At 37.4% G+C, this 12,987-nt stretch overlaps 1 protein-coding gene across 3 annotated transcripts in view; it reads left to right on the forward strand.

The window, feature by feature from the left end:
- Positions 1-12,987, forward strand: part of SGK2 (serum/glucocorticoid regulated kinase 2) — a 53,808-nt gene continuing 40,821 nt past the window's right edge. The window contains exons 1-2 of one of the 3 annotated variants that reach the window (XM_060772273.2): positions 1-155; positions 9,844-9,913. In XM_060772273.2, the coding sequence (XP_060628256.2) occupies positions 57-155; positions 9,844-9,913 (169 nt within the window). In that variant the 5' untranslated portion in view covers positions 1-56. The remainder of the gene's footprint in view (positions 156-9,843; positions 9,914-12,987) is intronic. The other 2 variants (XM_067468159.1, XM_067468158.1) reach the window with 2 other exon arrangements.

Here is a 12,987-nt window from a genome sequence, read left to right on the forward strand (position 1 = left end):
GACCTTCAGACTAATTCATCAAAATAAAAACACTGGGTCAGGAAGCTGGGAAGGAAATGCAAGCAGAAATCTTGTTGTTTAAATACTGTATGGCCTTTTTCAGCTTCTTGTCGGAGCCAGAGAACCCTGCCTTGAAAAGTCCACTCCTTTTAGAGGTACAGTTTGAATTTCCACATTTACTTCATATTATGATAGTTTAAAAGAAACATTAAGGAAGTGCTATTGTAAGGGAAACTCGTTCTAAAACTATGCACCATTTGTGTGAGATGGAAATACCAGGGGACTGATATAACTGCATGTATGGGCCTTGTTTTTTAGTCTCCTGATCTATTCAGTGATTGTTTCATTTCAGACTTTGATTACAACGAGTGTTATAGCCTTACATGAAGTTTAGACACTAAGGTCATTTCCAAACACATGTTTGCTTTGGATGGAGCTTTTGAGGACACAGCAATCTTGTGCACAATGGGCATGAAATGTCTTGCTCAGCTACTGTGGGTTAGTAATGTGATTTTTGAAAATAATTTTCTTTCCTATCACTGATTTTATTGGCAGATCTTTGGTAAAATGTATTCCCACCAGTTTCTGGTGTTTGGTAAATATGTTTGAGAAACTGGCAGAAACAAAAGCAAGGTTTCACCAAAAGTGAAAAAGGTTTTGAAGCTTCAGGGTTGTTTGTTTTTAATTAAGAGAGCAAAAGGTTTAATTGTGTTTCAAAATGGAGAAAAGATTACAGCGATGAATTTAATAAGTTGAGAAAGGAGCTTATCTTTTGGGGAATAGGGGCAGTTTTGTAGCTATGAGGCGGAAGAAAAATTATGGTATTGCCTCCCTTAAGAATTTCCACCCAGTAAATGATTTTTTTCCTTCAGTTCTTGAATTTTTAACATTCCAAAGAGCAATACATGAAAAACAACCCTTACCTTTTTTTTATTGTGTCGGAAGTGATTTGAGAAACTGCAAGTCGCTTTTGGTGTGAGAGAATTGGCCATCTGCAGAGACGTTGCCCAGGGGATGCCTGGATATGTTACCATCCTGTGGGCTTCTCTCATGTCAGATGGAGCTGACAGATGGGAGCTTACCCATCTTGTGATTTCGAACCACTGACCTTCAGGTCAGCAGTTCAGCGAGCACAAGTGTTTAACCCATTGCACCACTGTGGCTCCTTTTTTTTTTTTTTTTTGTCGTGTCAAGAGTGAGAGAATTGGCCGTCTGCAAGGACGTTGCCCAGGGGACACCTGGATGATTTGATGTTTTCATCATCCTTGTGGGAGGCTTCTCTCATGTCCCCGCATGAGGAGCTGGAGCTGATAGAGGGAGCTCATCCGCCTCTCCCCGGATTCGAACCTGCGACCTGTTGGTCTTTAGTCCTGCCAGCACAGGGCTTTAACCCACTGCGCCACCGGGGGCTCCTACTGTGGCTCCTGACCCTTACCTAGAAGTCTTACATTTGTTTTGTTCACATACCCTTGGTAATTTCACTTGCTTTGTTTCTTTGGATACTTAAACTATGCAGTCCCTGAGTTCCAAACATTTGACTTACAAATGATTCATAATTAAGAACGGAGGTGTGATGACAAGAAGTGAGAGAAATCTACTCCTAGAAAAAGAAATTCATCCTTGAATGAGTTATCATGGGGAAACAGTGTCTTCACTGAAGTTTTATCACCAATCTTTGTTTCCAACAATCTTTTCAAAAACCGATTATCAAAGGGACAGAAAGTGATGTTAAATCTTCTGAACAGGGGCACAGACAGCAAAACAAACACCACAGGGGTGCTAACCCTTCCCTATGCTACTCAAGGCTAAAAAATATATATAATTTTGGCTGGAGTTACACTCAAAAATGGACCTATTCTTACTTGCATACAAATTCAACTTAAGAACAGACTTACAGAACCTATCTTGTTTGTAACTTGGGGACTGCCTGTAGTCCATTTTATTGCATGCATGAAGGGTGAAAGGGTGAAGGACTGCAATCAGTGGGGTCAGAGGGAAATGAATGGGGATAAGTACAAACTGTAGTTAACTGGCTATTAACAAACAGCAGCTGGTGAAGTGCGTCATGATGTGGATTGGAATCCAGGAAAGCATGTGTTGAAAATAGCTTTTTCACATCTAGTATCCAAAATATTACAGGGATCCTTTCCATTGCTGCAGCTGGGAGGTAGCAGATATTATTGAATCTGTTCTTGGAGATCCTTTTGTTCTGTCAACCTGAAACCAGAGATGAAGTGTCCTGAGAAAGTAAAGTGATTTTCTTACTTTTTAAAACTCTTGTTTCCAATTTCTGCTTCTTTATTATCTTGTGAATATTTGTACTTTATAGCAGTGTTGCTGTCCAGAGGTATTTGTATCATACTAGAAAATGAAGAGGTGAATGAGGTCCTCCATTGTTTCACTCCAAAGACATGTAGAAAAAGGACCACAGTTGTCGTTAGCAACTACAAAAGAAAGTATTCTTAAGTATTTGTCAGCTAGAGACAGCAGCTGTAGTGGGGAACTAGAGAATTTCTGTTAGAGGGCTGGGTTTTTGAAAGGAATCGGGTGTCAGACAAGACAAAGTATTTAATTTGAGTAGGGGTGGACAACTTTGAGAAAGCTGGACAAAAATAACACTGAGTAGCTTCCATTATTCATGGATATGGATTGAGATGGGTGGATGTGACTGTTAGCATAGTTAGGATGTAGTCCATTTGACTCTCTAAAATGAAGATTTGGACCAGGCTCCAGTCCTTTTTCAAAATCCTTCTGCACAAGCAGTATGTTTTTTAAAACAATGAATTAATGTTATTATAAGGAATTGTGCAATTGCAAGATATCACCACTTGGCTTTTGCTATATTTTCTCCTTCATAAGTAATCACACTACACAAGCAGACTTCCAGCTGTTGTCTGTGGTATTTCATCAGTGAACTGTGTAAGAAGTGTAGAGAAACATGGGGGAGGGCTGGAGCTGGGAAGAAATCCTCTTCTAAGCTCCTGATGCGCTTGAAAACAAGAGAAACCACTTCCTTACACATGGGATGGGATCTGTCAGGTTACATGTGGGATGTTGAATTGTTCCAGTGACATGGAGAAATGGGCATGCTTATGAGCAGATTCCTGTGGAAGAGTGACGCTCCAGTAATTTTCCAACATCCTTCTGCATGAGTCTGGAATGGTAATTTTTAAAAACTAATGTTAGCATAAGGAATAGCACAATTTCAAGATATCACCACTTCGTTTTCGCTGTATTTTCTCCTAAGTAATCTTTCAATTTCTATTCTAAAGAGGAGACAGAGATTTTTGGTGGCATGAGCATAACTAATAAATTTTCTATAATGGAAAATGTAAATAATCACTCTTGGGGGGTGGGTGGTATTGTTGAAATAGCAGAATTTTGATTCTGGGTGCCTCAAGACTTCAGAAACCACAAGTAATGCGAGGTTTCAGAGTTCCATGATTTTGACTAGGCCTGGGTAACAACGGAAAAATTTGTTTCTAAAATCGATTCGTTTTTTGGGGTTTTTTGCGTTTCATTATTTAAAATAATTACAAAATTTTCCTTTTAAAAAGTTCGATATTTACAAAATTTCGTAAATGTGAAAAAATTACAAAACATTAACGAAACGATTTCCGAAACAATAACGAATTGATTCGTTAATGGCGGACGCGACCGCGAAATACGCTAAAAAACTTCCAAATGGGACAGGGGGAACTTCTGAAGCTTCCCTCTCCCTCTGTTGTTGACTGTTAGTGTGATATTATAATTTTTTTTCACTAATTAAACAAAAAACAACTATAAAACTTGCCCCAGACATGCGGAAATAATAACGAAACGACCTCAAAACGATAACGAAACGAATACATAACGAATTACGATGCATTTACAAAATGTATTTAAAAATTCGTTTTTAAAAAAAATTGCTCCAGAATGGTTTGTTATCGCTTCGTAATCAAGAAAATTAACGAATTATTAACGAATTATGAATTAACGAAACGAAACCGCCCAGCCCTAATTTTGACATTTGCCCCAATTAATAAAGAATGCAGAATGAGTGGGGACTGCACTTTCTCATGTGATGGAACAGAATCCAATCATTTTGGGAGAAATGGATAAAGTATAATCGCATGTGATGCAATTTGAAAAATGCAAAGGGGTGATGTGCTGTGCTAAGAAGGTGATCTCCTCCGCTTTTCACAACTCATGGAATGAGGTCTCTAGAAATAACATTTTTCTAGGCATTTGATGATGGAAATTGATCGTACAAGACATTCTGGGAGACCTAAAGATTCCTAGAGAGGTGCTCTTTTACATAAAAAGAGAGTTTATTTGCATTTTCCCACTTTGCAGTGTCCTGTGCCTCTAACCCCAGCAAATATGGAGGACTGACTGTACTAGTTCTGAATCCAAATATATTTTTCTCGCAACACACATCTAGTAGTAGCAGCTTCCAGTCAAAACAGATTTTATCTTGAGAGGGAATGTGTATTGTGTCATTTCCAATGAGCAAAAAGGGCCTTTTAGAACGGCAGACAGCTAAATCTTTTGTTTTGCAAACATTACTAACACGTTTTTCATAATAAGGACAGAGCACATTTTTCAAGGCTGGAGAAAATGAGGATAGTCCCTTTGTGTCATAGAGTGAAGAAAAACATAAACTTTTGCCAAACACTTAAGTTTACTGTTCTACCAGTCTGTTATTCACCATCAGACTGTAAACAGAACTTGGAGAGATTATGTTACTGGTAGTGATGCCATGTTTTCAAAACGGCAATGTCTGAATTCATAACATACAGAGTTGATGCTTCGGAAACTGCTATTTAAAAGTTTGCATTTTACTTAACTACCAATTGAAAGTATCAATTTCAGTTGTATTTCTCTCTAAAAGCAATATTTTGTCCATATTCATAAACTGCACATATTTCTGCTTTTTTGAAGGGACTACACCCCAAAATCTAGAGTTTTAAAACATTTTGTTCAGTCTATGTAAAATGGAAAGCTTTCAAGTCCTCAAATAGGGAACCTCCCTTATAATAAGGAACACATGCCAGTCCTACAAGGGACAAGATTCCCAACCTCCAAATAAGGGATATCCTTTTAATAACAAGGGCACCAGGGAATTCCAGTTACTGAAAAATAATTACCAAATCCTCTAAGTACTGATGTTGGATAGCAGTGCTTGTTTCAAAAATGTGAAGGAAGAAATGTTTGAGTTCCCCTATCGATCTCTTGCACTATTAAGTTTTGAATCCTGCTTAGGCGGACCAGATTGGGAGTATATTGGATGGAGCTTTCTGATGAATGTAGAATTTGTGTTTAGGGATTTTTTGGGGTTACACAGATTTTACTGAAAGGATCTTCACTGCTTAATATTTAATGGAAATGTTCAATTATTACCGTAATTTTTTATGATTTGGTATCATGGGGATGAAGTTGGACGAATTGTGGGAATTAGATTTCCACAATTGCTACAACATCTCATATGTCATACTTTATCAGCATGGAAGACAAAATGTGCAGGTAGGCTAATTTACAACACCATCTTGTTGATTAAGTATTTTATTGTCCTGAGAAATGTTCTAATGCTGGAATGAGGAATGGAAGCTGTCTGAGCAGAGAATGTGTCAAAATTCTGCCCTATCTTCCCCCTAAATGTTTATGTACAGTTTAAGGTGTGTGTGTGTGTGTAATTCAAAATGCATAAAATAGAACATAGACACATAATTAAGAAAAAGGGGACATGGAGACAATGGCACACAAAACATAAGGGTTATCATTTATTAAATAATATTATATACATTAGTAGTTAACATTACAAATCAAGGGAGTATCCTAACTCTCTAAATCAAATTCTTTTAACAGGAAACCTGTCATAATAAGAAATGTCAAATAATTAATTTGTTCTTATAATGGAGCAACAATCCCAACTTTTTCTAGCAGTGCTTCTTTCTCTTTGAAATTGTTCTAAATATATCTTGCTACAAATATTATCTTTTCTAGTTATAGTTCAGACATAGATACCATTTTCTGGTTATAGCTCAGGCACAGATGCCATTAAGCTTCTTTCATATATGTGTGTATATACATATACATACAAACACATATGAGACTTATTATTCTTCAATCATCTCTTTAAATGTATTATATCCAAAAGACATCCACATATAAAAATATATTGTTGTTAATCAACATCAGATATCGAAATAACACACATGCTATCTCAAAGCCTAATCAAGCCAGTCTGTTGCATTTATCTCTTATAAATATTTATATTTAACACAAAGTTTTCTCCCAAATCTCAGCTATTGTAAAAATTGGACATAAATAATCCAAACTAAAAAAAAATCCTGAGATATATGAATTAACCCATAAACATTCCTTTTGATGTTGGCTGCTCTATCTACTTTACTTCAATGACCAATCTCAATAAAATAATTAAGATTAGAGACAACACACTGTCAATAAAGACCCTCATAGTTAAAGCAATGCTATTCCCCATAGTAACCTATGGATGTGAGAGCTGGACCATAAGGAAGGCTGAGCCAAGGGAGATAGGTACTTTTGAACTGTGGTGTTGGAGGAAAATTCTGAAAGTGCCTTGGACTGTGAGAAGATCAAACCAGTTGTTTGTTATACAATAGCTGAATATATGTGGATATATTTCCAAGATGCACTGTATGGTAATGATTATGAGAACAGAACAATCCTGCTTCTACACATTAATATATGTGTTCATAGGACTTGACAATCTAGATAGTTTCTTGAGACAGGCTAGCCAGGTGCTGGGATGATGGTGCTAGAAGTTTGCTGATCTTTTGCAACTTCTAAAGGCTTCCTTTGTGGGCAACACATGCCCAGAGTTTGTCAAAATGTTTTATCCCTCACACTGAAATTTACTCCTAAACTTGATAAAAGAGTATACAATGTTTTCCAGGATTCTGAAAGGCCTTGCTTGTTCTTCACTAAGCCCTACTTACTCACCTCTTTGGATTTTTTTTAAAAAATGTGCTGTTACAGGCAGAGCTAGCAGCAGAACTTGGGAAAATAAGCTGTTTCAAGTACAGTTCCATAATCCTGCAGCAGTCATAGTCCAAACACCATGGAAAAGAGTCCTTGTACAGACTGGGGAATTCTGAGAACTGCAGAACCCCCAAATACCTTTTCCAAGCATCCTTACAGAAAAAGCCATAGAAGTACCTTGAAGGGGAGGCTAAATGTTAAGTCATGCTTGATGGGATTGGTTAATCCTTTCTTGCGTGCTATTCTTTTAACAGACCCGGGTTTATATTCTTTGCATTTGTTTGGTTATCTTGAAGAGCTCTCCATAAATTCCACAATGAACTATATAAGTCATTTATAAGAAGTTTGTGTAAAGCATCAGTTCCTGGAAGATTGAGGAACAAGCAGGAAACTGACAGTGTCCTAAGAATCAGTCACAGCCATGGGCTAGAAGATCATCAGCATCTTGACAGTCATGTGTACTCCTAAAATATCTATGTCAGGACTTTGGTCATGTTTTGTTTCATTCTTCTTTTGACTCTTCTTTCCGTAGAGATCTCTTTTGGATTTTTCCATACATGTTTTCTACATCTAAAGTCTTAGACCATGGTTCTCAACCTATGGATCCCCAGATGTTTTGGCCTACAACTCCCAGAAATCCCAGCCAGTTTACCAGCCATTAGGATTTCTGGGAGTTGAAGACCAAAACATCTGGGAACCCACAGGTTGAGAACTACTGGTTTAGACCCTTTCTTCCAAATGTTTAATAGTTGCACTTTATACCCTCCATGGAGTAGCAGAGAACCCAAACGTTTATTATTTATTTATTTAGGATATTTGTATCCTAACTTTCTCCACAACACGGAGCCAAGGAGGCTTACATCAGAATACAAACATTAAAATCCTTTCTTTAGAAGAACAAAATAGACAAACAACCATCAATAAAATCCCACAGTTACAAATGTGAAGATTTAGAAATGTGAAGGCTTCATCAGCTGCATTTATCATAGTAGAATCACTATAAATCTTTCCAGACCAATTGAGGGAATATTTGAAATAAATAAAGGCTAGACAAAATTTCACACATAGTAAAACTCAGAAGTTGAGTTAAGGGAAGCCATTCAGAGATGCAACCGGAAATAAACCACGTGCATTCTGTGTTATCTGCTCTTTGAACTTCATTGCGCAAACTTATTTTAGCATATTGAGTCACCATTGTAAGCATCACTTGCTTTTAATTGCTGTTCCCCTTATGGTGACGCTAAGAATGAAAGACCTCCCAAGTCACCCTGTTATCGACAGTTTTGTTCAAGTCTTAACCACACCAGATTGGGGTATCCTTGCTGAGTCTAGCCACCTGCATCTTTTTTCTTTTTGTACTGCCTTCCACTTAACCAAACACTATCATTTTTTCTAGTGCACCTTGTCTTACTTAATGCTACTTAATGTTAGCAGATTTAAGATTTAAATAAAACTAGAATATGTAAAAGCTGAAGTAAAGTTAATACATTTTGCACAATTGCATTATGTTCTTTAAAATACAATAGGTTTGCATTATATGCTAAGGATCCATTCCAGGATTTTTTGTGTAATTTCATCACACTAGAGAAAAAATCCACTTAAAATTCGATTTCTGCCTCCTGCAGAATTCCGGGGTTTGTAGTTTAGTGAGGCTGTTAAAGGCTTCTTCCTAAACTACAAACCCCAGAATTCTGCAGGAGGCATAAACCAGATTTTAAGTGGATTTTTTAAAAACTTGAAATGAACATTGTCTTGGGCTTCTAGCCAAAGCATAACATAGAATCACTATGGGGCACCTAGAAAATGCAAATACATGTTCTCAATAGTCCTCGATATGGCTAATGCCTCCTTTCAGGCATTCATTTCACATCCTATCCATTCATTAACTTCTAGTTCTCACCCTACCTTCCTTCTTCAGCTGAGTTGTGAAAGAAGGAATATGCATGGCTAAGGATCAAGAATGGTCACCTTGTGGCCCTCTAGATTATGCATCTTCCACAATTCTTAACCAACATAGCAAATGATGAAGGAAGATGGGTGTTGTAATCAAACAGTTGGATGGTCACACCTTCCCAATGTAAAGTTTGCTTGTTGATGGGAAATCTAAGCTGTGAAGCAGATTCAAACTTCTTTCTATGTCGGGGAATCATGCCTTTTCATTTAAGATCTTGGTCTCTCCATGTTATTATGAAGCTTTCCCCCTGTAATAGCAGCATAAGGTAGGTGTGTATGGTGGTGGTGGGGAATCTTCAGAACTATAGAAGGCTAAACTTCCTCTTTCCCACATTTTTTTTCCTGGGACTGTAAAAAGGATTTTTGAAGAGCAACTTCACATGATAACTGGTCTTGTGATGATGCTGATTATGTATGAATGTAGCAATTAGGCAGCACAATATGCCAAAAGGGAAACATGTCTTATCCACAATGATTCTAGATGCCAAGCAGATCGTGAGCCTAATTTCTGTGATCAGTTGTGTGCAGCAACCATATCTGGAAACAATACTGATCACATTGACAATCCCCACTCAAAATATCAACCTAGTTTGGGGAAGCAAACAGCCACCTTGCTCTAAATTTTCCATCTGAGTACAGTGTGTACAGTCAGTGAGTTCACATCTGTTTACAGGTTCTGCTGCTGGCACCCAACCAAAGCATAATCACAACGTTTTGCTTTTACTTTCTACCTGTAAGAGAGCTGCCGTTAACATTTCCAGAAGGACACAAGATCAGAGACCTCCAGAGTCTATATTCTTTCTTCCTGCCCTCAGCAAAAGCCCTGACAGGGCAGTGTGACGTGGACAAGAAAACTTCACCCAGAATTTCTTGGACTCTCTATAGGTCTCCAACGCTAACTTGATGCACCCGCCTGGAACAGAGTCCGTTTTTACAACACTTGGAAAAACAAAAGGTAAGCCTGAATGGAGTTACATACTGTATGCTAAGCAATTTTGTAACTGCAGGCTGGTAGTTAAAAGAAGTATTTCTCCTCGCTCCAGCACACATTTACTCATGGGTGTGATGAGTATGAAGTGATTTTCGTGGTAACTAATTAACAGTGCATGCAAATAGTGCTGTGCAGGGAAGGGGAAACATTCAGATTGAAAGAGGTTAACCTGGCCTTTTCTTTTGAATTTAAGATTTGTAGAATGCCAAGAAACCTTTCACTATAAGATAGACATTGTCACTAGTTAACCTTCCAGATCAAACTGATGTTAAAGGCCCATTGTAGGGCTAAGTAAAAGGACTGGCATACACACACACGCACACACATATTTTCAGAAATGCTAGATTGCCAGGGTGTTCAGTTTTAGTGTACTTGTTGTACTTGGTCCTTTAGTCTTTTAGCTGTATTTTTGTTGTTGCTGCTAAGTTCTTTCAGTGAAATACTTCAAAATTGTCCCCATGGATGGCAAAAAAATAGTTATACTTTTGCTATATCATGCTTCAATATCCACAAATTTTCTTTTCATACACAAAATTATTAAAACATGTTGTATTAAATTACTTTATCCACATAAGTTGCATATAAAACAGAAATTAATTCTTCTTCTAGACTTGGGTCCTAACTTCAAGATTTCTCATTGTGTACGTTTATGCAAATAGAGGTATTCTAAAATCTTAAAAAAATCCAAAATCCAAAAGATTTCTGGTCCCAAGCATTTTGGCTAAAGGATACTCATTCTGATATTGTCATTTCCAGTGATGTTAGTAGTTATAGAAGATTTGGCAGAGACCATGAATTGTTTTAATTTGTAAGCACGGCTGTGATCTTATTATTGATTGACTTTTAACTAATGTTTGCTTTTTTTTTACTTTCATTGGTTTTATTTTTAATGCAATAGCAAGCAAAATAACTTGTAATAATAGTGTATGCAATTCTTCTCAAGAAATTAGGTAAATATCATCATAGCTGTTATTTGTAGTAAGAGTATGAAAAGTATTGATGGCTCTATAAGTTAATGGTTCTATAAGTTACAGTGACAACCCATCAGAGTTGAATCACACACTGCTATCCACAACATGTGCAGAATCATACTATATACTTGGTTGCACACATATACATACTAGATTTCACATATTTGTGGTTTTGACTTTTGTGGATTCTATTATTCAGATTTAATTTTAAAATGTTCTCACTAGGAATCTTTATGTCCTCAAGTGTTATTCTATGGACAGCTTCCAGCAAAGGTTCTAAAGAGTTATGCTGGAGGTTCGAGAGAGAACAACAACAACAAAACTTTATTTATATACCGCTCTATCTCCCCGAGGGGTCTCAGAGTGGTTTCCAAATAACATCATCAATACATACAGAGTAAACAACATAAATATAAAATTAACAAAGCAATATAAGCATAAAAATCACAATAGTACATATATATTTAAAATAATCCTGCCTGTTCAAGGCAATTTAAAAAGGCCAGACTGAGGCTAGAGCAATTTCTAGAAGGCCGGGAAATTAGGTGCAATGCTATAGCAGGCAACAACAATAATAGGTATAGTCTATGGTTGTTCATTTCTGGGGCCTAATAGGAGGAAGTGACCTGGATAAGTAGTAGAAAAAGATATGGCCATATTCAACAATATCTGGGCCTGAGCTAGAACTAGTCATTCTCAAAGGCTTGTTTAAACCATCAGGTCTTCAAGCTCTTATGAAAGGGGGGAGGGATGGAGCCTGTCTTATTTCTCTAGGAAGGGCGTTCCAGAGGTGGGGGGCCACCACCGAGAAGGCCCTCTCTCTCATCCCCACCAACCGTGCTTGTGACGGTGGTGGGAGTGAGAGGAAGATCTTAAAGTTCGTGCTAGTTCATAGAGGGAGATGTGACCACGAAGATAGGCAGGGACACCTTTCTAGGGATCTCTATGTCTTTCACTGGTCTCTGTGGTCAGCTTCCAATGGAAGTTGACCATAGAGTCATGCAGGAAGATATTCTCTTGAGTGAAAAAATAGCATTTCTTTATTTGAGGTTTTTCACTTCCATTGGATTTCTTTGCTCCTACTGGGGTTTATTATTATAACCCCAGTAAATGTATAGAGGTGATTGTATTGTGTCATAAACTATGGGGCTCACTCATTAATGAGATCCTGCTGCTCATATCCCAGGCCATTGTTCTTGAATCATGCTGAAAGTGCATGGTGTTTTACCGAACATGCTGAAACTATGGGCCCCAGCTGAATTCTAGTGAGCTAACATGAAAATATTTGCATTGATTTTACTTCATCAAAGTGAATATGCAGTTGAAGATCCTTGTAGCTAAAGAGAGATGTCTGGAAGCACAACTTCTAAAGGATAAAGCACATCAAAGCATAGGAGGAGGCCTATTATTTAATTAAATTATGTTTTGCTTGTGTCCAGAGCAGCCATTGGGGAGTCAACAAGGGGTAGTAATAAAAAAGAGGGAGAGAGAGGACTTTTGGGTTGATGTAGACTGTCACATTTACATTACAAGCTTTGCTAAGGCTGGAATGGTTTAGGAAGAATGGGAAATAATTTATGTATTTTCAGGATTTTTGCTGAAATGACCCATTTCATGCCTTCTGAAGCCCACTAAGAGGCAGCATGTCCACATAAATTCATGCTTATGTTGCTTGTGGTATATTTTGGAGAACTAAAATGCACATTAAGTCATGTATACACTTAAAAAGAAATTGAACAGCTATATGTACAGCTGGAAAATGTGCAGAAACATGATTTAATCAATGTGCAACTCCCTCCCATAAAGTAAAGCATTTTTATATTACCTGTCAGCTTATGGTGACCTTATCGATTTCATAGGGTTTTCTTAAGCAAGGAATAATCATAGGTTTTTTTCTATTGCCTTTTTCTGAATATAGCCTACAGCACCAGATATTCTTTAGGGATCACCCTTCTTAGTACTAAACTAGCCTGACCATTACCGTAGTTTCCAAGTTCAGATGGAATCTGGGAAGTTTCAGGGTCTCTAAGCAAATATCTATGGTAGGAAAAATTGAATAAATAAATG

Source organism: Anolis sagrei, chromosome 4, assembly GCF_037176765.1.
Source record: "Anolis sagrei isolate rAnoSag1 chromosome 4, rAnoSag1.mat, whole genome shotgun sequence".
Taxonomy (NCBI): domain Eukaryota; kingdom Metazoa; phylum Chordata; class Lepidosauria; order Squamata; family Dactyloidae; genus Anolis; species Anolis sagrei.